The sequence below is a fragment of the Rhinopithecus bieti genome, unplaced genomic scaffold, assembly GCF_001698545.2.
Source record: "Rhinopithecus bieti isolate Rb0 unplaced genomic scaffold, ASM169854v2 scaffold_37314, whole genome shotgun sequence".
NCBI lineage: Eukaryota > Metazoa > Chordata > Mammalia > Primates > Cercopithecidae > Rhinopithecus > Rhinopithecus bieti.
The window spans coordinates 172,535-195,269 of record NW_016816196.1 but is presented as its reverse complement, the minus strand read 5'-3'; the positions used below and the strand labels follow the sequence as shown (position 1 = coordinate 195,269).

General features: G+C 42.6%; 1 protein-coding gene across 1 annotated transcript in view; it reads left to right on the top strand.

Moving 5' to 3' along the window:
* MYO3B (myosin IIIB) overlaps positions 1-22,735 on the top strand; it is a gene marked incomplete at its 5' end in the record, with an annotated part of 364,721 nt that overhangs the window by 268,404 nt on the left and 73,582 nt on the right. Inside the window, 2 exons of the mRNA XM_017854464.1 lie at positions 8,156-8,233; positions 11,348-11,553. Of these exons, the coding sequence (XP_017709953.1) occupies positions 8,156-8,233; positions 11,348-11,553 (284 nt within the window). The remainder of the gene's footprint in view (positions 1-8,155; positions 8,234-11,347; positions 11,554-22,735) is intronic.

Genomic DNA, 22,735 nt, shown 5'->3' with positions numbered 1-22,735 from the left:
TCCAAAGCCCATGTTCTGTCCTGTGACACTGCCTCTCCATTACAGAAAGACAAATTCTTAGCACAAAGTACACCAGATTTGCTGCATCCTAATAAGACTAGTCTCACAAATCCTTTTTTTCTATTAATCAAACCTTTGCAGAAGAGACAGTGATGTTTACCATTCACACACACACACATGAAAGAGAGAGAGACAGACAGACCGACCTACCAACCAACCAGAAACCTGGCTGGTAAGAAATTCTTACCCTTTTTGGCAGCATACCAGGTACCAGGTTTCTGGGTTCCCTTTCTGTGCAACTTTCAGAAGAACAGAGCAGCTTTTGATGACCCTGTTCACTGCACCAAGCTGTGGAGACCCATTACAAAAGAAAATGGCCACTTTCTGTTTTATGGAACCATAGGCAAAAGCTTTGTAGTTTTGCAAGATGCCACCCAATGGGCTGCATGAGGAACCAAATTAACATTTTCCATCCCAGCGGAAACAAAATACACACAACAAAACAGACACTAGTCACCTAATTCCACACCCAAAATTGACCTAACAAGGCTCAAACTTTCTCCCGTTGGTCTCTGTCATCTTTGATCCACTTAAGGTGGGGAGGGATGACCTCCAACCAGGAATTCAATGAGTGGTCTCTTGGCAAGACGAAGAGAGGAGAATCAGAGTCAGGCCTGTTGAGCTTTCTTCAGGGCTCACTGAATGCGATTACACTTACAGAGGGTTCTTCAAGTTAGGCCTGCTGGACTTTGGTCAGCAGTTTCTTCAGAGATCCCTTCCACACATACAAACACACACAACAAAGACAAGATGGACAGAAGGCCTTCCAAATCAAGATCCCTTGCCAAGAATTCCAAGAGTATTCCTTCCAAACTAACCTCCTATTCTCCATCTGAGAAATCTCCCCCAAATCTTCCTGATTGAGAAGAAATCTCCGGAACCAAGACTCTTCCTACTCATTAGGGAGGGCCAACTGAGACTTTGAAGGAGCCAAAACTATCAGGAGAAGGGAGGAGGTGTTGGCAGCTCCTAGAATACTCACCAAATCAGACACCTCATAATGGGGCTACAGCTACAGACACTCCATGATTTTGCTACAGACAGAGACACACCCTGCAATACGGCTCCAGTTACAGACACCCTGTGGTGGAGCTACAGACAGACGTCCTACCATGGGGCTGCAGTTATGAAATGTCTCCCCAGGGCTATTTCTCTATTGCAATTAAATTCATGAACATTGGGCTGGCACTGACCTGCCAGTAGAGACAGTGTCAGAGTCATCCTCTAATCCAAGAGAACTAGGTGGCTGCTTGGGCTGGCCTCTGGATCCATCAAAGGAGAGGGGCTACCGAACCATGGGCAGGTAGCTACAAAGGCAATCCCAGACCAGTCTTCAAATTTGTAACCACCCAACGGGCTCACCTTGCCTGCTGCCTAGACAGAGCCGATTGATCAAGACGGGAATTGCAATAGAGAAAGAATAATTCACAGAGCCAGTTGTGTGGGAGACTAGAGGTTTTTATTACTAAAATGAGAGCATTTGGGGATCTGAATTTTTAAGCATAATTCTGTGGGTAGGGGGGACAGTGCATTAGGAGTTCTGATTGGTCAGGTCAGAGATGAAATCATAGGGAGTCGAAACTGTCCTCTTGCACTGAGTCAATTCCTGGGTTGGGACCGCAAGACCAGATGAGCCAGTTTATGGATCTGGATGGTGCCAGCTGGTCCATCGAGTGCAGGGTCTATAAATATCTCAAGCACTGATCTTAGGCCTTACAATACTGATGCTATCCCTGGGAGCAATTTGGAAAAATGTAGAATCTGGCAGCCTCCAGCTGCATGACTCCTAAACCATGATTTCTAATCTTGTGGCTAATTTGTTAGTCCTGCAAAGGCAGTCTAGTCCTCAGGCAGGAAGGGGATTTGTTTTGGGAAAGGGCTGTTGTTGTCTTTGTTTCAAAGCTAAACTAAGTTCCTCCTAAAGTTAGTTCGGCCTACACGTAGGAATGAACAAGGACAGCTTGGAGGTTAGAAGCAAGATGGAGTCAGTTATGTCAGGTCTCTTTCACTGTCATAATTGTCTCAGTTATAATTTTTGCAAAGGTGGTTTCAGTGGCAGTATATAATGTTTAAGAAATATAGTGTAGGAATCATAGTGGGTTCAGATATAGGCATGGCCGTCTACTGGCTGTAGGACTCTGGGAATTTTACCTAAAATATGTTAGTCTTAACTTCCTCATATGTAGAATGGGAAGAATAATATTATTTACCTCATAGGTCATTTTGAGAATTTAGTGACATAACATAGGAAGTATTTAGTACAGTGATTTCAGATAGGAAACACTCAATATATACTATATTACTCAAGTTTTGATAATCATTTAAAATTCCATGTGTGGAGCCCATATGTATATAGAAGCTTGCTCAACTGCTGTGGCTTGGGGACTGTAACACAATTTGTAAATCTTATTCGTGACCACTCTGAAGGCTAACCATTCACAAGGAGCCGTGCAGGATGTTTATCATTGTGGACAGAAAGCACGCTTGCTCAGCTCCAACTGACTTACATTGTTGCGTAAGTCTGTGTTGTAGGAGGAAACCATACTGGGTTAGACAGACAATGGTTTTGTCCAGAATATGGCTTCTATTGATCATTTTGATATTGGTCTTATAGGGACCAAGGGAAAACTTCCTCACTCTCTGAAAGTTTGCTGAAAATAAACTGACAAGAGGCAGATTAATAGGAGCAAAAGAATACAGATGTATTAACGAGAATAGGGGAGACTCACAGAATGATTACCTATCAGACACATGGTACACAGATGGTTATATACCCTTCTTAAGGGAGAGGGAGACGGAGAAGCGTGGATGATTTTAGGGGTATGGTAAATGATTTTACGGGAATTTAATGGCCTTGAAAAACATACAATGGCCTGGGACAAAGTCTGTTAGGACTGCAAAACAAACAATGGTTTGGGACAAGTCTGTTCAGTTGTGTTGACAGACTGCAGCCTTTCTTCCTGTGATATGAGTTTAGTTAATGAAAAACTCAGGGAAGGGATCACAGATAATTGTTTTCTTTGGTGGCTCTAGACTTTAGGCAGATAAAGGAATTTAGAGAACAGCTTCATCCTGGGCTATGGAAGAGACAGAGGATTAAGAGATGGGGGTTGGGGGTATCAGAGAGACCTTGACTCGTCTTTAGTTCAACATGTCAAAGTACCACATTTTGGGGTATATGTTTCTGTACCCCAACAGTTTCATTGGAACTATTTTTCTTACCAATAAATATAAAGATCTCCTTGCTGAGTTGTGTGGTAGCAGAACTCTCCTGCCACTGAACGCACTTTGCATCCTTGATATTTATCACTACACTAAAACTAAATCAATCACAGTAATGATGGAAGGAGAGCTAATGTTATTTGTTATATGTGTGCAAGGCAGCAGTTTTGACTAACCAATTTTATTAATGAGGAAAACAGAGGCTTTTAAAGGTTAAATACAGTCATCAGTCACTTAATAATGGTGATATATTCTGAGGACTACATCACTGGGTGATTTTTGTCGTCATTCAGTCATAGAGTGTGCTTACACAAACCTAGATGGTATAGCTTACTATGCACCTAGGCTATAAGCTATAGCCTATTGCTCCAAGACTACAAACCTGTGCAGCATGTTACTGTACTGAATACTGTAGGCAGTATAACACAGTGGTAAGTATTTTTGTATCTAAACATAGAAAAGGTACGGTAAAAATGTGGTACAAAGGATTAAAAATGGCACACCTACATAGTGCACTTACCGTGAATGGAGCTTACAGGACTGGAAGTCACTCTGGGTGAGTCAGTGAGTGTGTGGCGAGTGAATGTGAAGGCCTGAGACATTAGTGTACACTCCTGTAGACTTTATACATAACATACACTTAGACTAAATTTATTTTAAAATGTATTTTCTTCAATAATAAATTAACCTTAGTTTAACTCTTTTATTTTATGAACTTAAAAAGTCTGCAAAACAAAGAATGGTTTGGGACAAATCTGTCTAAAAGACTTTTTCACTCTTTTTTTTGTAATAACACTTAGCTTAAAACACAAACACATTGTACAACTGTACGAAAATCTTTGTCTTTATTCTATAAACTTCTATTTAAAAATTTTTTACTTTTACTTTTAAAACTTTTTTGTGAAAAACAAAGACACAAACACATACATTAGCCTAGGCCTACACAGGGTCAGGATCATCAATATCACTTTCTTTTACTAACTCCACATCTTGTCGAACCGGAAGGTCTTTAGGGCAATAACACACATAGTGTCATCATCTCCTATGATAGCAATGCCTCCTTCTTGAATACCTCCTAAAGGACCTGCCTGAGGCTGTTCCATGGTTAACATTTTTTGTTTTGTTTTTAATGTAAGTAGATGGAGTACACCCTAAAATAATGATTTTTTTTTTTTTTTTTTTTTTTGAGACAGAGTCTCACTCTGTCGTCCAGGCTGGAGTGCAGTGGCATGATCGTGGCTCACTACAACCTCCGCCTCCCAGGTTCAAGTAGTTATCCTGCCTCAGCCTCCTGAATAGCTAGGACTACAGGTGACCACTACCATGCCTGGCTAATTTTTATATTTAAGTGGAGATAGGGTTTCACTTCATTGGTCAGACTGGTCTCGAACTCCTGACCTCAAGTGGTCCGCCCACCTCAGCCTCCCAAAGTGCTGGGATTACAGGCATGAACCACCGCACCTGGCTAAAATAATGATTACTAGTATTGTAAATATGTAAACCAGTAACATAGTTGTTTATTATTATCCAGTGTACTGTACATTATTGTACATGCTCTACTTTGATATAATTGGCAGCACAGGTTTGTTTACACCAAATCACCACAAACACATGAGAAATGAAGTGCACTATGACATTATGATGTCTACAACATTACTAGGCAATGGGAATTTTTCAGCTCCATTATAATCTATGGTACTACTGTAGCATATACAGTTTACCATTGACTGAAATGTCCTACTTCTATGGCACATGAGTATAACAGGTGCATGGCCACACAGCTAGCAAGAATTTCAACCAGGTGCGTCAATAGCAATCACTCAGCCTAGGAAAGCTTTTCTGGTCTCTTTTTTTCTCCTAAGGTAAAAACATGTAAATACTTTGGAGAGGATTTTTTCTTTGTTAAATCCCCACTTTGGGGAAGAACTATTTGCTAGATGATGCCCTAATAGAATCCACTTTCCAGATTGTTTCTAAAAGCATTTTTGGTTAAAAAAATTAAATGATGCTACTACTATTGTATTAACGAAATTAGCTCAGAAAGAAAATCTCTTAGGCTACACAACAACCTTCTCAGCCCTTTTGGTTTGGACTTTAGGGGCTGGCTTTGGAGTTCCACGGCAGGCCTGATACGGAGATAGGTCTAGTTTAAAGCGTTGAGAGAAGCAACTTCTGGTTTATTCCTTGTTGGAAATTCTCTCTTTTAGATCCATTCCAAGTTTAGGAGAACCTTATGACTATGCCAATATACAAGAGACCCCTCGACATCCGAAGACCTTTCTAAATTCTTAAATTAGAAAATACCCCAGGCCGGGCGCGGTGGCTCAAGCCTGTAATCCCAGCACTTTGGGAGGCCGAGACGGGCGGATCACGAGGTCAGGAGATCGAGACCATCCTGGCTAACACAGTGAAACCCCGTCTCTACTAAAAAATACAAAAAACTAGCTGGGCGAGGTGGCGGGCGTCTGTAGTCCCAGCTACTCGGGAGGCTGAGGCAGGAGAATGGCGTAAACCTGGGAGGCGGAGCTTGCAGTGAGCTGAGATCCGGCCACTGCACTCCAGCCCGGGTGACAGAGCGAAACTCCATCTCAAAAAAAAAAAAAAAAAAGAAAAGAAAAAAGAAAATACCCCAGTAGCATATCACGTATTCTGTCAAATACAGTACTAAGTATGTAGGTGGTGAATTACAGATAAGCATTAGCATTTCCAGGTTGTATATATCAAAGAATAGGTTTTTACTTTATTTCAAAACATCATTCTGTATGTGATTGCAAGGACAGAATTTAAAGTCCTGTTGAAACACAGATGCTGTGCAGTTAGAGGGGGCTGTCACTAGCTGGGAGCTATCTTCTGACCATGTAGCCTTATAACTTTTGGAGTACAAATTGGTGCTTAACTCTGCATTTTTCCAATTTGCTAGAGGGAACCGGTGCTGATCTTGAAAACAATACAGATTATTCCTTTGATTTATTTATATTTTATTTGTGCAGATTATGGGATACATGTGAAATTTTCTTACAAGAGTATTCCTTTTAAATTGTGTTTCAGCTGAATTAATACACATCAAGGATTTTTTGGTCACTAAACTGTTAAATTCTCAAATGCCAAGGGTCTGTTATAAGTTCTGAGGGAGGGTAATAAGTCAATCCATAAACATTTACCAGTAGAAAAATATAAACGAGCTTTTCAGCTGCCTGGGGGGCCTGGTGCTCACTAGTTAATTTGAATAAAAAGGAAGGGAAATGAAGGAGGAAAAGCAGGTTCAAAGCTAGAGGTGCTTCTTCAGGGAGGATCTCTTAATAAAAAGAAGTGTTGAGGCTGGGCGAGGTGGCTCACTCCTGCAATCCCAGCACTTTGGGAGGCCGAGGCAGGTGGATCACCTGAGGTCGGGAGTTTGAGACCAAGGCGGGCGGATCACAAGGTCAGGAGATCAAGACCATCCTGGCTAACACGGTGAAACCCCGTCTATACTAAAAATACAAAAAATTAACTGGGTGCGGTGGCAGGTGCCTGTAGTCCCAAGCTACTCGGGAGGCTGAGGCTAGAGAGTGGCATGAACCCAGGAGGCAAGGCTTGCGGTGAGCAGAGATCCCACCACTGCACTCCAGCCTGGGCAACAGAGCAAGACTCCATCTCACGAGAAAAAAAAAAAAAAAAAGAAAAAAGAAAAAATTAAAATGTCAAACCTACAGGCAGTTGTATCATTGTTTCAGCTGCATGTGAATGGACTGACGGCATCTGTTGTGCAGTCCATTAAAATAAAGCTGCACTGTGTCTGATGTCTTCACTCAGGTCATAGACCTGCTCACTATTTAGGTTGCTTTTCTAGGTTTTGAAAACTTGGCACCATGTTTTCTCCCCTTCTTAAATAAACCTATTTTCTTGACCCATCCCAATGGAAGCATTTCCTTCCATTTTACACACAGTCTCCCACATACTCCTTTAGGTAAGCCTCTTTATTCACCCCTCCTAACTCCCACCCCTTTAGCACCAATTTTTCACTTTCATTGAACAAGCCTGCAGACATCCTTATCTCATGGGAAGGTGGCTGCCTGGACGGCAGTCCACCCCGCCTAACCCACATGCTGACAGCAGTGTCTTCCATTTCAAACATTTCTGCTTTATACTCTTGCCACCTGTTCAGAGCAGATGGGAAGCTGCCATGGCAAGGCCAGTGCTAAATGCCACTCATGCACTCTACAAACGAAAGCAGAGTTTTTGTTGTTGCATTATAATAATGGAATGCAGGCTGCTTGCAGTCGGTCCCTACAATTGTTTTCATCAATAAATTCCTTCCAGTCAGCCCAGGTATTTGGGATAGATATTGAGAACAGGTTCATTCCATTGGGTTTCTGAGTGATTTGGTGCCTGAGCTCCTATCTGCAGTGAGCACATGGGAACTGTGGGAGGTAGGAGGAGTGTTGTAGCATCAGAGTCTGATGACATGGAAGGCAACTGGTGCTGGCCTAATTCCCTGTGGTACAACCTGGCCTTTGGGGCCATCATATCTTTATAATCATTTGGCCTCATGGCCCTTTGCCAAGTTTCCTTGTAGGCAGTAGTTTGGTCTCATATGACCTTACTAGAGAATTTAACGGGGGTTCATTAGAAGATGGAGAAGTATCAAAATAACAGAGGTTTACACTGAGACCATATGGTATTTTGCAGAGTGAGGTATTGTCAAATGAGTAGAACAATGCATATTCTTTTGTTTCTGTGTTTTGAAAAATTCTCCCCACAGTAGGACACTATTGTGTACTAAATGCCATAGCCCCTCAGATATTTGGCCAAACAGGCTTTCAGATTTTGGAAGACATGGAGCATGAGGTAAGTGCCTGGATCCCCAAACCACTTGCCTCCGTCTTGCTTCCAGGTGGACACTCTGGAGGTGATACGGCATCCGGAAGAAACCACCAACATGAAGAGGCAAACTGTGGCTTCTTACTTCCGGGTATGGAGTCTTCTTGATCTGTATTCTGCCTACTTCCAAAAAGGACTCTCCAAGCCTTCTTGTGAGATGCCCAGATAGAGTCAGTGAAACAAGGGCAAAGCACAGAGTCAAGAAACATTGGGTTGGGGAAGTGGTGGAAGCAGGGCGGGAAGAGAGCACTGGGCAGACAATCCTCCTGCCCATTAAATGACTGATTCTGTCAGCATTCGAGCTGCTTCTTGGTCTTAAAGTTACTGGAGGCAGCCACTTTTCTAGCATACTGAATAGTAAAGTAGTTAATAAAGTTCCAGAAGTTGGCTTATGAAGTTCAGATACTAAGAGAATCTGTCTTAGCATTGACTTTATTTTCCTAGATTAAATTGACCCATTGTAAAATATACTTGTCTGAGCCCTATTATTTCCCATTTCTGCCATCCCTATTTCTGATACTTCATCTAGTTAAATGCCTCCTTTGGGTAAAAACACGGTCTCTAGAAGGGCTCTGTTAAATGCAAACATTATATAGCAAAGACAAGACACATAGAATCTTGCAGCAATTTGCACAAATTTGTTTGTCTTCAAATTATAAAGCATTAGAGTTGGAAGGCCTTTAGAGATCACGTACCACTGGAAGCTGAGATCCAGATAGTTTCACAGTAGAAATGCTGTTAGGCCAAGCACAGTGACTTACACATGTAATCCTAGCACTTTGGGAGGCTGAGACAGGCGAATCACCTGAGGTCAAGAGTTTGAGACCAACTTGGCCAACGTGGTGAAACCCCATCTCTACTAAAAATGCAAAAATTAGTCAGGTGTGGTGGCAGATGCCTGTAATTCTAGCTACTTGGGAGGCTGAGGCAGGAGAATTGCTTGAACCTGGGAGGTGGAGGTTGCAGTGAGCCGAGATCGCACCATTGCACTCCAGTCTGGGTGACAGAGTGAGACTCCATCGCGAAAAGAAAAAAAAGGAAATGCTGTTAGATCAAATTTAGAACTGATCTCAGGGGCAGCGGAATGAGGTAGTAAGATGGGGTTGGCAGAGGAAAGGGCTTGGCTGGGATGAGAGGTCAGGTGGGTGGGAAGCCGGAAGAGCCAGGCAGGCTGAAGGGCATGACTTGGGAGCCAGCACTCTGGATAGAAGGCTCCATGGAAAGCTAGCAGGTGCAAGGATCTAAAGTGCAGAAGTCCAGCCTAGCCAACTGTGCTTCAGAGGCAGGCTAGAATTGGGCTCAGGGTATGAATTGCAGGGGCCCCAGACCTTTGAATCCCGTACTCCATCCATGCAGTGGGTCATACTATAGCATTTGTGGCAGGTGGGCCCCTGCCTCATCATTCTGATGTTTGATTATTTCTAATTGCTACTTATTTCTTATATTGAGACATACCTGGTCCTATCCCCTTTAGTGGATCTATCCTCATCTGTTAGTCCATTTTATGTTGCTATGAAGGAATACCTGAGACTGGATAATATATATATATTTTTTGAGACAGAGTCTCACTCTGTTGCCCAGGCTGAAGTGCAGTGGTGCAATCTTGGCTCACTGCAACCTCCATCTCCTGGGTTCAAGTGATTCTCCTGCCTCAGCCTCTCATATAGCTGGGACTACAGGCACGTGCCACCAAGCCTAGCAAAATTTTTTTGTATTTTTACTAGAGACAGGGTTTTGCCATTTTGGCCAGGCTGGTCTTGAACTCCTAACCTTAGGTGATCCACCCACATCAGCCTCCCAAAGTGCTAGGATTACAGGCATGAGCTACCAGGCCCAGCTGAGACTGGATAATTTATAAAGAAAAGAGGTTTATTTGGCTCACGGTTCTTCAGGCTGTACAAGTGTGGTGCCAGCATCTACTTGGCTTCTGGTGAGGTTTTACTCATGGAGCAGGCATGTTACATGGCAAGAGAGGGAGGAACGGAGAGGGACCAAGACAGAGGGGGGATCCCATACCCTTTTAAACAACCAGATTTTGCATGAACTAATAGAGTAAGAACTCACTCATTGCCATGAGGACAGCACCAAGCCATTCATGAAGAATCTGCCCCCATAACCCAAACACCTCCCACTCATGAGGCATCTGCCCGCATGACCCAAACACCTCCCACTGGGCCCATCTCCAGCACTGGAGGTCACATTTCAACATGAGATTTGGAGGAAACACACATCCAAACCATATCATCCTCCTGGTAACCCTTGGTGTCTGTGTGTATTTTCCCACTGGATTTAGTGGCTCTATTTACTCTGTGAAATGATTCTCAAGATCTTAGGGCCCCCTATCAGCAGAAAAGCCTCTGGCTTATGGTTTTTCAGAAATATACCCATACCAACCAGTTTGGTGTTCTCAAAATACCAGTTCACAAATGCTAACCCTGAAAAACAAGTTACCTTGGTAAGCTAGGTAACACCAATTTTGATCTGTAGGAGCAGTGATTGTGAAATAATGGAACTGATTTCCTTTGGCTTATAATAGCCCCTGAAGGTGTGCCCAGAAGAGCTCCAGCAGTGGATGCCCCTCAGAAACAACTGAGGTCGCCCCCTTCACAAGCACCCCTCTGATTTTTCCATGTCCTTCCTCCCCTCTTGCTATGAGAGCCCTGTACCAGCTGCTTGATGTATGTTAGTTGATAGTCACCATAACCTTCATTTTGAATACTTCTCTTATTTTCTTTGCCTTGTTTTTGTATTTTTCTTTTCTGTCCCACTACCTTATTACCAATCGTATCAGTAGGATTTGCTTAGACTATCTGGTGGTTCTTAGGCTGAAGAAGCAATTTGCCCCTTCCTGAAATGCTGGACGTTTTAAATTACAGATACAGATTGTGGAATGTCACCTGGGAATACCAGCGACAAGCATTCTAGTTCTGGCAGTGGAATTACAGGATAGCCTAGAGCATGTTCTTAGCTAAGTTTCTGCCATACGGGATATTGCCTGGCACTAGGTGATGTTTAAAGAATGTTTTTGAATCTGCAGATGGCTATAAGTAGAACTTATATTATTATCTCCTATTGCTGATTTCATGTTCTGCCTCTAAAAGGTCTGTGAGCCTCAAACTGCTCTAGAGGCTTCTGCAGGCCTGTGTTGTAATTATCCATTGCATTGGTGGTAACCTCGTTCCTTGTGCATTTTTCTCCCTGGTAGTATTCTCTGATGGACCTGCTCTCCAAAATGGTGGTTGGACAGCCCCACTTTGTGCGCTGCATTAAACCCAATGATGACCGAGAGGCCCTGCAGTTCTCCCGAGAGAGGGTGCTGGCCCAGCTCCGCTCCACAGGGATTCTGGAGACAGTCAGCATCCGCCGCCAGGGCTATTCCCACCGCATCCTCTTTGAAGAATTTGGGAAAAGGTCAGACCGTCACCTTTGGGAATGCATTCTTGTAAATGTAGCTCTACTCTGGCCATTCCTGTTTCCTAAGATTGTTCTTCCTGCCCACTCTCCTCCAAGTATGTAATTGGCTAGTTGCCAGCTACCATTTAGTTATTTGAATGTTGAATTTTTATTGTGCTTCCACTAAACTGCAGTGATCCAGCAGTCATGTTAAGCTTCCTTCTGATCACATTATTTTAAATGTCCATATACATTTATATGTTATAAATCCTTAGGTCTCAAGTTCTCCAGGTGTTTTGTTGTTATGATGAAAGTATCCCTCCATAAGTGGGCCCAGATTCTGGTGGATTGGAATGCACCCAAGCACCAGTTCTTCTTCCAGGTTCTGGCGTGATATAATATAATAATTAACATTTATATAGCACCTAAAGTATCCTAAGAGTACAGGACATTTTAGGGGACTATTTAAAATGTGTTATCTCATTTGATCCATAGAAAAATTCTATAAGCTAGACTCTATTATTATCCCCATTTTACAAAACATAAAGGTGAGAAAACTTGGGTATCAAAAGAAAGTAAGTGATTTTCCCATGGTCTCATGCTGGTCAATGTAGAGCCAGGATTTGAACCCAGGCAGTCTGGTTTCAGCATCCATGCTTTTAATCTCTTCAGTTCAGTCCATTCAATCAATATTTATTGAAAAAAATTGCATGGCACTTTCTTAACCCAGAAGTGTCTTTGTCTAAGAATGAAATGCTGCTCTTTTCTGAACAACTGCCATAGACATTATGTATGAATGTGATTACAAGTAGAATTTTCTGTGAAGAAATAAGGAAAACAATAACAAAAAAAACACCTCTGAGAAGCACTGCTGTCTGAGGATGCCTGGAGAGGAATATTGAAATCTGTTGTATGCCTGACAAAGACAAGGCAAACAAGAAAAAAAAAAAGAAAAAAAATACATTGTGAATCTGCCTCACTCCTTAAGCCATCTTTAGTGTCCCCTTCTTTACCTCCACCTCTGAAACATGTGCCCAAGGTCATCTCCTCTCTCTCTCCCACGCTTTTTCTCAGCGCACGACGGACTGCGGTCCTAAAATACAGTACGCCTTGCTTTGATCAAGTCCTCCAAACTCTGCTAAATTCCATGAAAAGATGAAGGGCGTAAAAAAAAGTTCCTTGGCAATGAGAGGAGCTTTTAAATTAAAATAAGAACGAAATGGCTTTTTTTTTTTCTTTTTTTAAGTGTCTTTGAGCTTCTTTTTTCCACTTAAATTTAGAGGTGGAACAAGAAAAAAACTAGCACATGAATTTGACTAGTCAAGTATTTTTTGTAACAATGTTTGAATACATAAAAATATTTAAGAAAACAGGTCAAATGCTGAACAGATTGGCACTTCTTTGTTCATAATCAGAAAGTCATTAGGCAAGTATGAACAGGAGTTTCAAAATGCCAGTAAATCTAAGGATATCAAAGATTTCTGAGCCAGCAAGTTAATTGGTATTTTGAGCCTTTTGAACAACTTAACAAAATGGATGAGTTAGCAGTTTTCTCCCTTGATGTTATTCGACAAATAGGTACACTTCTTATCTTCCTGTTCAAGAGTGCTGTTTTGTAAACTCTTAGCAGGAAATATGCAGACAGGACCATCAAAGACAGGAAACAGAGCCATTCAAGGTTTATTAAATGGAGGTAAATAAAAGATAAAAACTCATTTAATGTTACTCTATACTTTTGTATTTTCCGGCATTCAGGACTGAAACACCGAGTATACACCTGGTGGTATTCTTGGGATCATGTTGTTGGGTTCCAGAAAGGGGAAAGACTTCCCCAGTCCCCACATTACCCAAGTCTGCAGGCTTGGCCAAACCTAAAATACTTTCTTGCCCCTATTCTCTTTGAGCTTTCTGGCAAAATGACTTGGAAGTGCGCTTCCTTATCTCCTACTCATAGAGCCTTTGATGAAGAGGGTGTCCCCAACATCCTCTCATCAATAAGGCCAGGTGAAATGTAAGTCTTTATGTTCTTGACTAGGCATGAAAAAGGCCACCTGGAAATGCTGGAGCCTCATTGTTGAGGGACATCATAGAAAACCAATCTAAGCATTTATTGTTTTTATGGTCAATGGATTGCGATGCATAGTCTCTCAGAAGGTCTACAGCGGGCAAACACATAACTGCATGTATTGGGATGTGTTCTGGCAAATGTCTAAAAAATAGGGCTGAGTCAGGCTCGGCGCAGTGGCTCACACCTGTAACCCCAGCACTTTGGGAGGCCAAAGCAGGCAGATCACCTGAGGTTAGGAGTTTGAGACCAGCCTGGCCAACATGGTGAAACCCCATCTCTACTAAAAATACAAAAATTAGCCAGCTGTAGTGGTGCATGCCAGTAATGCCAGCTACTCAGGAGGCTGAGACAGGAAAATCGCTTGAACCCAGGAAGCGGGGGTTACAGTGAGCCAGGATTGTGCCACTGCACTCCAGCCTGGGCGACAGGGTGAGACTTTGTCTCAAAAAAAATAAAGAATAGGGCTAAGTCTAATTGTTTATTTATGAAGGTATTATAGTAAATAACGCAGTTTAGTAAGGAGACCTGAATTCTCGTCTCCTCTGGTATATAACATCTGGAAGGTAACCCAACATTCTTTAAAAGATGTTTCCTCATCTGCAGGACAAGAAGGCAGGAATATACAAAGCCCACATTCTAAAGATTTTCAAGGATTACTTGCAGATGCCCGGGGCTTACTTAGTTTCTAAGTGTTCCAGGGATTTTTGCCTTCCCAATCGAGCTCACTGGATGAGAGACCTGCATCTACCAGGCTGTGATTCATGACAGTTGTTAACCATTGAACAAAATGAAATTCTTCCCTTTTTTCTTTCATTGACATCTTCCATTTCTTCTCATGATGGTGTGGAGAACCATGGTGCCTTAGTATCTCTTTCATTTCATTCTCCTTTCTATTCTTCTACTCTCTCTCTTCCAGAAACTAGGAGTCACCTTTGACTTCTCACTTTCTTTAAATAATCCATCACCAGGTCCTCCAGCTGACTACCTGCTAAAGTTTCTCAAAAACGTCCCCTTGGGAATCTCTCATCCCTTCTTCCATAGCTTTAGTCCAGGCCTTTTGTTCTTATTATTAACAGCTCAATTTAGATATAATTCACATATGATAAAAGTCATCTTTTGGAAGTATACAGTTCGGCCAGGCGCAGTGGTTCACACCTGTTATCCCAGCATTTTGGGAGACCGAGGTGGGCAGATCACCTGAGGTTGGGCGTTTGAGACCAGCCTGACCAACATGGAGAAACCCTGTCTCTACTAAAAATACAAAATTAGCTGGGTGTGGTGGTGCATGCCTGTACTGTGGTGGTACATCCCAGCTACTCCGGAGGCTGAGGCGGGAGAATCACTTGAACCCAGGAGGCGAAGGTTGCCGAGAGCCGAGATCGTGCCATTGCCCTCCAGCCTGAGCAACAAGAGTGAAACTCCATCTCAAAAAAAAAAAAAGGAAAAGGAAGTATACGATTCAATGCTTTTTAGTCACAGAGTTGTATAAACATCACCACCATCTTATCATAGAACATTTCATTACCTAAAAAGAAACTCCAAACTCATTAGCCATTCTCCCCTTTCTCCTCAGTCCCACCAGACTTAGGCAACCAAGGGGGATAATCTAACTTCCATCTGTATGGATTTGCCTATTATTGACATTTCATGTAAATGGGATTGTACAACATGGCCTTTTGTGTCTGGCTTCTTTCACTTAGCATGTTTTCGGTGTTGGATGAAGTAAATACTGGTACTATGTACCAGTATTTTATTTTTTTATAGGTGAATAATATCCCATTGTATGAATATATTACATTTTGCTTCCTCATTTATCAGCAGATGAACTTTTGCATTGTTTCCACTTTTTGGTTGTTATGAATAATGCTGCTATGAATATTCATGTATAACTTTTAAAGTGGGCATATGTTTTCACTTCTTTTGGGTATATACCTATGAGTAACATTTCTTGGTCATATGGCAACCCTCTGTTCCAAGTGGCTGCACAATTTAAATTACCATCACCAGTGTTATGAGAGTCCCAATTTTTCCATATCCTCCTCGACATTTATTATTTTGTCTTTTTTATTTTAGTCATTCTAGTTGATGTGAAGTGGCATCTCATTGTAGTTTTGATTTGTGTTTCTCTAATGACTAATGATGTTGAGCAGCTTTTCTGTGTTTCTTGGTTATGTGTATATCTTCTTTGGAGAAATGTTTATTCAAATCCTTTGCCCACTTTATGTTGTTGATGTTCATGTATTCCAAATATTGGTCCCTTATCAGATAGATAATTTGCAAATATTTTCTCTTTCTCTTTTTTTTTAATGAGCTACTGGTCACTTTGATATTTTCTCACTCTATGGGTTGCCTTCTTTTTTTTTTTGAGATGGAGTCTCGCTCTGTCACCCAGGCTGGAGTGCACTGGCATAGTCTCGGCTCATCCAACCTCTGCCTCCTGGGTTCAAGCAATCTCATGCCTCAGCCTCCGGAGTAGCTGGAATTACAGGCATCTGCCACCATGCCCTGCTAATTTTTGTATTTTTAGTAGAGATAGGGTTTCACCATGTTGGCCAGGCTGGTCTTGAACTCCTGACCACCTGACCTCATGTCATCCACCCACCTCGGCCTCCCAAAGTGCTGGGATTACAGGAGTGACCCACTGCGCCTGGCCTGGGTTGTCTTCTTGATGGTGTGCTTTGGAGCACAAAATTTTAAAATTTTGATGAAGTTCCATTTATGTAATGTTTTATTTTGTTGCTCATACTTTTGGTATTCTGTCTAAGAAGCTATCACCTAATCCAATGTGACAAAGATTTACTCCTATTATTTTTCTAGGAGTTTTGTAGCTTTAGCTCTTATATTTTAGCTCTATGGTCCATTTGGATTTAATTTTTTGTATGGTGTGAAGTAGAAGTCTAACTTCATTCTTTTGTATGTGGATATCCAGCAGTTTCAACACCATTCTGTCAAAAATACTGTTATTTCCCTCCATTAAATTGTCCTTGGATTCTTGTCGAAAATCACCGGACTGGCCGGGCGCCATGTCTCAAGCCTGTAATCCCAGCACTCTGGGAGGCCGAGACGGGCGGATCACGAGGTCAGGAGATCGAGACCATCCTGGCTAACACGGTGAAACCCCGTCTCTACTAAAAATACAAAAAACTAGCCGGGCGCGGTGGCGGGCGCCTGTAGTCCCAGCTACTCGGGAGGCTGAGGCAGGAGAATGGCGTGAACCCGGGAGGTGGAGCTTCCAGTGAGCTGATATCCCGCCACTGCACTCCAGCCCGGGCGACAGAGCGAGACTCCGTCTCAAAACAAAAAAAAAAAGAAAATCACTGGACCATGAATTTAAGGGTTTATTTCTGGACTCTCTATTCTTTTCTCTATATCTTTTCTGGACCTTTTAAAACTTTTTTGCTCACCCTCTTGCCAGTTTTCTAAGTGGACTTCCTGCTTATTTCATTCTCCAAAGAGAGAGTAGAATAGAATTTGTAAAATTCCTATCTGAGCATATTGTTTCCTTGATTAAAATGACCATCCAGGCCCCTATGGGGTGAGCTGCAGTGCTCTGGCCTGGTGTAGGGGAGTCCACCTGATTTGGCCCCTGCTTACTTTCCTAGTCTCTTCTTTCATTGCCCACATCTCAGATCACACTCTAGCCAAAACTGAATTACTTGGTGTTCCCTAACCACCCCAGGTTGTTCTAGTCTTTTGTGCTTTGCTCAGGCTATGTCGACTAAATCTCCCTTCTCCAAGCCCTCAGTCGGTTGTCTTAGCCAAGCCAATTCCTGCTCATTCCTTAGGCCTTTGACCAGGCATTAACTTTTCTGTGATACCCTCCTTGACTTCCCCAGGCTGGGTTAGGATCTCTTTTGATAAGCTTCTTTGGTAGCACTTACTACATTGTAGAGCAATTATCTACCTCTCATCTCAACCTTAACCCGCTGGGAGGCAGGAATATTTTTCAGCTCACTCCATATATATATATATGGAGTTAAGTTTATATATATATATATATAGTGACACAGGGTCTCACTCTGTCGCCCAGGCTGGAATGCAGTGGCACAATGTTGGCTCACTGCAACCTCTACCCCCTGGGTTCAAGTGATCCTCCCACCTTAGCCTCCCAAGTAGCTGGGCCACAGGCGTGCACCACCACGCCTGGCTTATTTTTTGTATTTTTAGTAGCTATGGGGTCTCACCATGTTGCCCAGGCTGGTTTTGAACTCCTGAGCTCAAGCAGTCTACCTGCCTCAGCCTCACAAACTGCTGGGATTATAGGTGTGAGCCACCATGCCTGACCTTCAGCTCACTTTATGTCTGTATTGTCCAGTGCAGTGCCTGGCACAAATCCAGTGTTTAATAAATATTTGTTGAGTTGAATCAAACTCTTACCACTTCTTTTTCATCACTATTTTCTTTTTTCATCCCTTGACTCACCCTTTGATCCTTGCTCTTTGAAATATATGACAGATATCTAGAACTGGCTTTGCTGAGGTTAAGTTTTACTTGTACTGTAATGTACAACCTAGATTGATAGAATGTAAGATTTCAGGTAAGTCATAGTAGCTCTTTATCAATAAAAGGTAAGAAACCTAAAAAAAGTTGATTTAAAATAAGGCTCTAACCCAGTTTGATAATGCTATTATTAGAGGTTAATACATTGAAAGGCTAACTTTAAACAAATTTGCCTCCTTTCTCTCTATAACAAAAAATGATTTTTTTTTCGAAATCCAAAGAGATAAGCTTAATAGGACAAGGAAGACTCTTTCCTTTTCCAACTTCTTCTCTTGCATCTCCCCACCTCTCAGCTCATAATCCAGAAAAAAAAGAAACCACTTGGAGCTTCCTAACACAGCATACATACATTTTATGAAAGCACCGTTCTGTGAAAGCAGGCTGGTTACTTGGTATGTTAGTCAGGAACCTCTCAATAACAAGTAACTGAAACTCAAACTAGTTGAAGCAACAATTAAAAGGGGATGATATATTGGCTTATAAAACTAGGAAGTTCAAAGACATGTCCGGATCCAGGCAATCAAACAGTTTTACCAAGCCAGCGTCTTTTTCCTTGTATCAGTTTTCTTTTTCCCTCTTTTGAGTTTGTGATAAGGAGCCAGGTTAGCTCTCCTTACATGTTGGCAAAGATGGTCCCTGGATGCTCCTATAGAAAGCATTCTGTAGGCTTAGCAACATTAGCAGCAAGAGAGTTTCTACAAGTTCTTATGCAAGGAACTCTGATTGTCTGAGTCTGGATCACACGCCCACCCTTGAGCCAATTACTGTGCCCAGGGGTATGATTGGCAGGGTCTTGGGTCAACTGCCAGGGATGGAGTCAATCCCACTTGAACCATGGCCTAAAGGACTCTGTTAAAGGAAGAAGAGAGAGGGATGGATAGGCTAAAACAATAGTCATCCATTGCCCTTAGTTTTAACTATTCTGTGTCCTAGAATAAATGACAACAGTTCAGAAAAGTTCACCTTAGCCCAGGTATCTACCTACCTATAGGAGCCCTTTAATTTAGAATTTTGTAGGAACAAAATTTTTGTTGACCATAGCTGAATGTTAACTTTGGAATAAGAACTGAATATATATAGTTACTATTGTTTTCACTTAAGGATGGTTATCTTGTTTGTTTTGTTCAAATATGACTTCACATAGCATACTGCGGGTTATTTAAAAGTTTCCATCTCCACTTCACTAAGGGATCAGAGAAAACCCAGTCTATTCTGGCCCAGTTTGAATTCATCTTCTTGCATTTGCCACAGTTCTCTGACTTTCTCACCCATGATGTTCTTATCCCACCTAGGACCCAGTCTAGAAGTGCTGGATGTCATTATGTCACTTCCCTTTGTCAGGGTCTCTTCTTCTAGCCTCTATTTGTGTTTTGTTTGTTTGAGATAGGACCCTGCTCCATTGCCTAGGCTGGAGTGCAGTGGCATGATCATGGTTCACTGCAGCTCTGAACTCCAGAGCTCAAGCAATTCTCCTGCCTCAGCCTACAAACAACGCGAGACGACGTGTGCAAACCACCATGCCTGGCTAATTTTTAAATTTTTTTGTAGAGACAAGATCTCATTATGTTGCCTAAGCTGGTCTCAAACTCTTGGGCTCAAGATATCTATCCTCCCACCTTGGCCTCCCGAAGTGCTAGGATTACAGGTGTGAGCCACCACATCCAGCTTATTCTCTTCTTTTGACTATTTCCTGCCATACTTTCAGAATACTAATCTTAATCTTTCAGCTGAATTTTTGCTTACACTTTGTGCCTTACTAACTCTAGTCTCTGTTTACCTTACATGATCCTTTATACTGCCACCAGAGTTACATTTATAAAAATATCAAGGTGATCATGTCACTCTCAAAAACTTCTGTGCCTCTCATTCGTTGTCTGTAGCATAAGGTCTAAAGCCTTTAGCTCAGCAAAGTGAGGAGGCCAAAGCAATTCCATCTTGGACGTTAACCTGCCATGTTAACTTTCGATTAACCCCAGTTCCAGTAATGCCTTTAAGATTTTTATTTCATCTACTGTTTCTTCTGCAAGAGCATCTACTTACCAGAAATCCTGCCCTTAGGTCAGAACAACCTTGACCATAAATCTTGCCCTGAGACAGATTTACATAGCATTCTTGCTTTTCCCTGAGAGGCTCACTTTGATTGTCCTACACATTGCTTTTGAAACAGGAGAGTTCCCTGACCCCCTCACAGGATATGCAACAAGGGTGTGGCTCATCTGTTCAGTCACCACTGCTCAAACCACCTGTGGGAGGGGGAGCATGTGGATGGACAAGTGCAGGAACTGGGGCAAGTGCTTTGGGTTCCAGCCCCAATCCCCAAGTAGTGTCTAGGGGTGGGGTGTCTGCAACTCCCAAAGCCCAAGTGGGCATGTTATAGTGCACTCTTTCAGCTTTGCTGTCTGCAGATGGCTTAAGTGTTAACCAGCTCAGTGGACCCTCTGCCTTTTCCCAGGGGCAGTAGGCCAGTGTGATAGCTTTCTGTATCCTGAGCTCTTGTCCCACGTCCCAGAAGAATCAGGTCATACATGGACTTGAAGGATGAATGCAGGGGTTTTATTGAGTAGTGGAAGTGGCTCTCAGTGGGATGGATGGGGAGCTGGAAGGGGGATGGAATGGGAAGATGATCTTCCCCTGGAGTTTGGCTGTCCAGTGGCCAGACTCCTCTCCAACTGCCCCTAGCAGAACTCCTCTCGGCCTTTAGATGCTCCTTCTATCTCTCTTTCTCTGCCATGCTGTTCTGCCATGGTCTGCTTGTCTCCTTGTCTGCTCTGGAGCCTGGGGTTCATGATTTGCATGTGTACAGAATAGGGGATGTAGTGGGCCCAAAGGCAATTTTTTGGGTGCAAAAACAGGAATACCTGTCCTTATTTAGGGCCAGGGATATCCAGACTTGAGGATGGGACCTTTGCCAGGGAACCAAACTCTTCTACCAAGTGTTTCCCTGTCTCCTGTTCATATCATTTTACTATGGTATATAAGCACTGGGTTAGGGGGTTAATGGCCCAGGGATCCTCCATTTTGTCCCAGTGCCATCCTAGACACAGACATGGCTTCTGTTCATAAATCTCTATTAAATGTTTCTTTCTTTTTAAGGAACTGGATATGTCAGCCTCTTTCTTTGGCCTCTCAGCTTCCTCGGACCTCTGAGGGTAGGTTTGCCTAGGCCTGCCTACCGCAGAACACAAAGCTTTCCATAACTGGTCTCAACTGACTATTCTCATTTTTCCCCACCAGGCCCTCCAGTCCTATGCATGATGGTCAGCCTTTGTGCCTTCTCTTCACTGATGGAAAGCCTCTTCCTCTGGCAGTCTTCTCTTCACCTTTCAATCCCCAGCCCAGGCACCTTCTCTATGAAGCCTGCCTGGACTCTGCCAAACTAGCGGTTGCTCCATCCTCTGTGCTCCCACAACTGGGTGTTGATATCTGTGTATTAGAACATATAGTCTTATTTTTATCCTAACATGTCTGTCTGCTCCACAAGACTGTGAACTTTTACAGGGATGGTGTGGATCTTACTCATTTTTGTATCCCTAGCACTTCATATATTATGGTATCTGGCTCATGGTGTGTGTCCAGTGTTTCCTGAATGAAGGAGTCTATTAATCAGGAATACATTTGACTATGAATAGCAAATAAACATTCTTAGTGGCTTAAGCCAGAGTTTCTCAACCTCTATGTTGTTGACATTTTGGACCAGATAATTCTTTGTTGTGAGCTGTCCTGTGACTTACAAGATGTTTAGTAGTGTCTTTCTAGATTCTGCATGCTAGATATCAACACCTGCACCCCCAGCAGTTGTGACAATCAAAAGTATCTCTAGATGTTGTCAAATGTCTTCTGGAGGGGGAGGGGGGATTTACCCAAGTTGAGAACCACTGGCAAATAGGTTTGTTTATTTCTTCTCACATAAAAAAGAAGTTGAAAGGTAAGCTGTTTCTAGCATTAGTTCAGCTGTTCAACGATGTCATCAGAGACCTGGACACCTTCTGACCTTCTTTCATCCCTTTTGACCATCTTTACTGTGTGAGTTGGCTTATAGTGTCACAGTCACAAGATGGCTGCTGCCCCTCCAACTATCATGTCTACATTTAAGGCAGGAAGAAAAGGAGCAGGATGAATGGCTAAGGCAGCCACATCTCTACCTTTTTTATCAGGAAAGAAAAAATTTTTTCAGAATCCATTTTACATATACCTCATTGACCTGACCTGGGTCCCGTGACTATTCCTAGCTGTGGGGAGAGGTTTAGAAAGTGGAGAACAGGACTGGGGCACATTGTCACCCAGAAAAAAAGTGGTGTTCATTTATCCAGGGAGAAGTGAGTGTGGAAATGGGGGAGGCAGTTAATCATGTTTCTCTCAGAGAATAAATCTAATATTTATTAATTGAATGAGGGAGTGATTGAAAGAATAGGGGCTGAAAAGGCCAGGCTCGGTGGCTCATGCCTGTAATCCCAGCACTTTGGGAGGCCGAGGCAGGCGGATCACCTGAGATCAGGAGTTGGAGACCAGCCTGACCAACATGGAGAAACCCTGTCTCTACTAAAAATACAACATTAGCTGGGTGTGGTGGTGCATGCCTGAAATCCCAGCTACTCGGGAGGCTGAGACAGGAGAATTGCTTGAACCCTACTA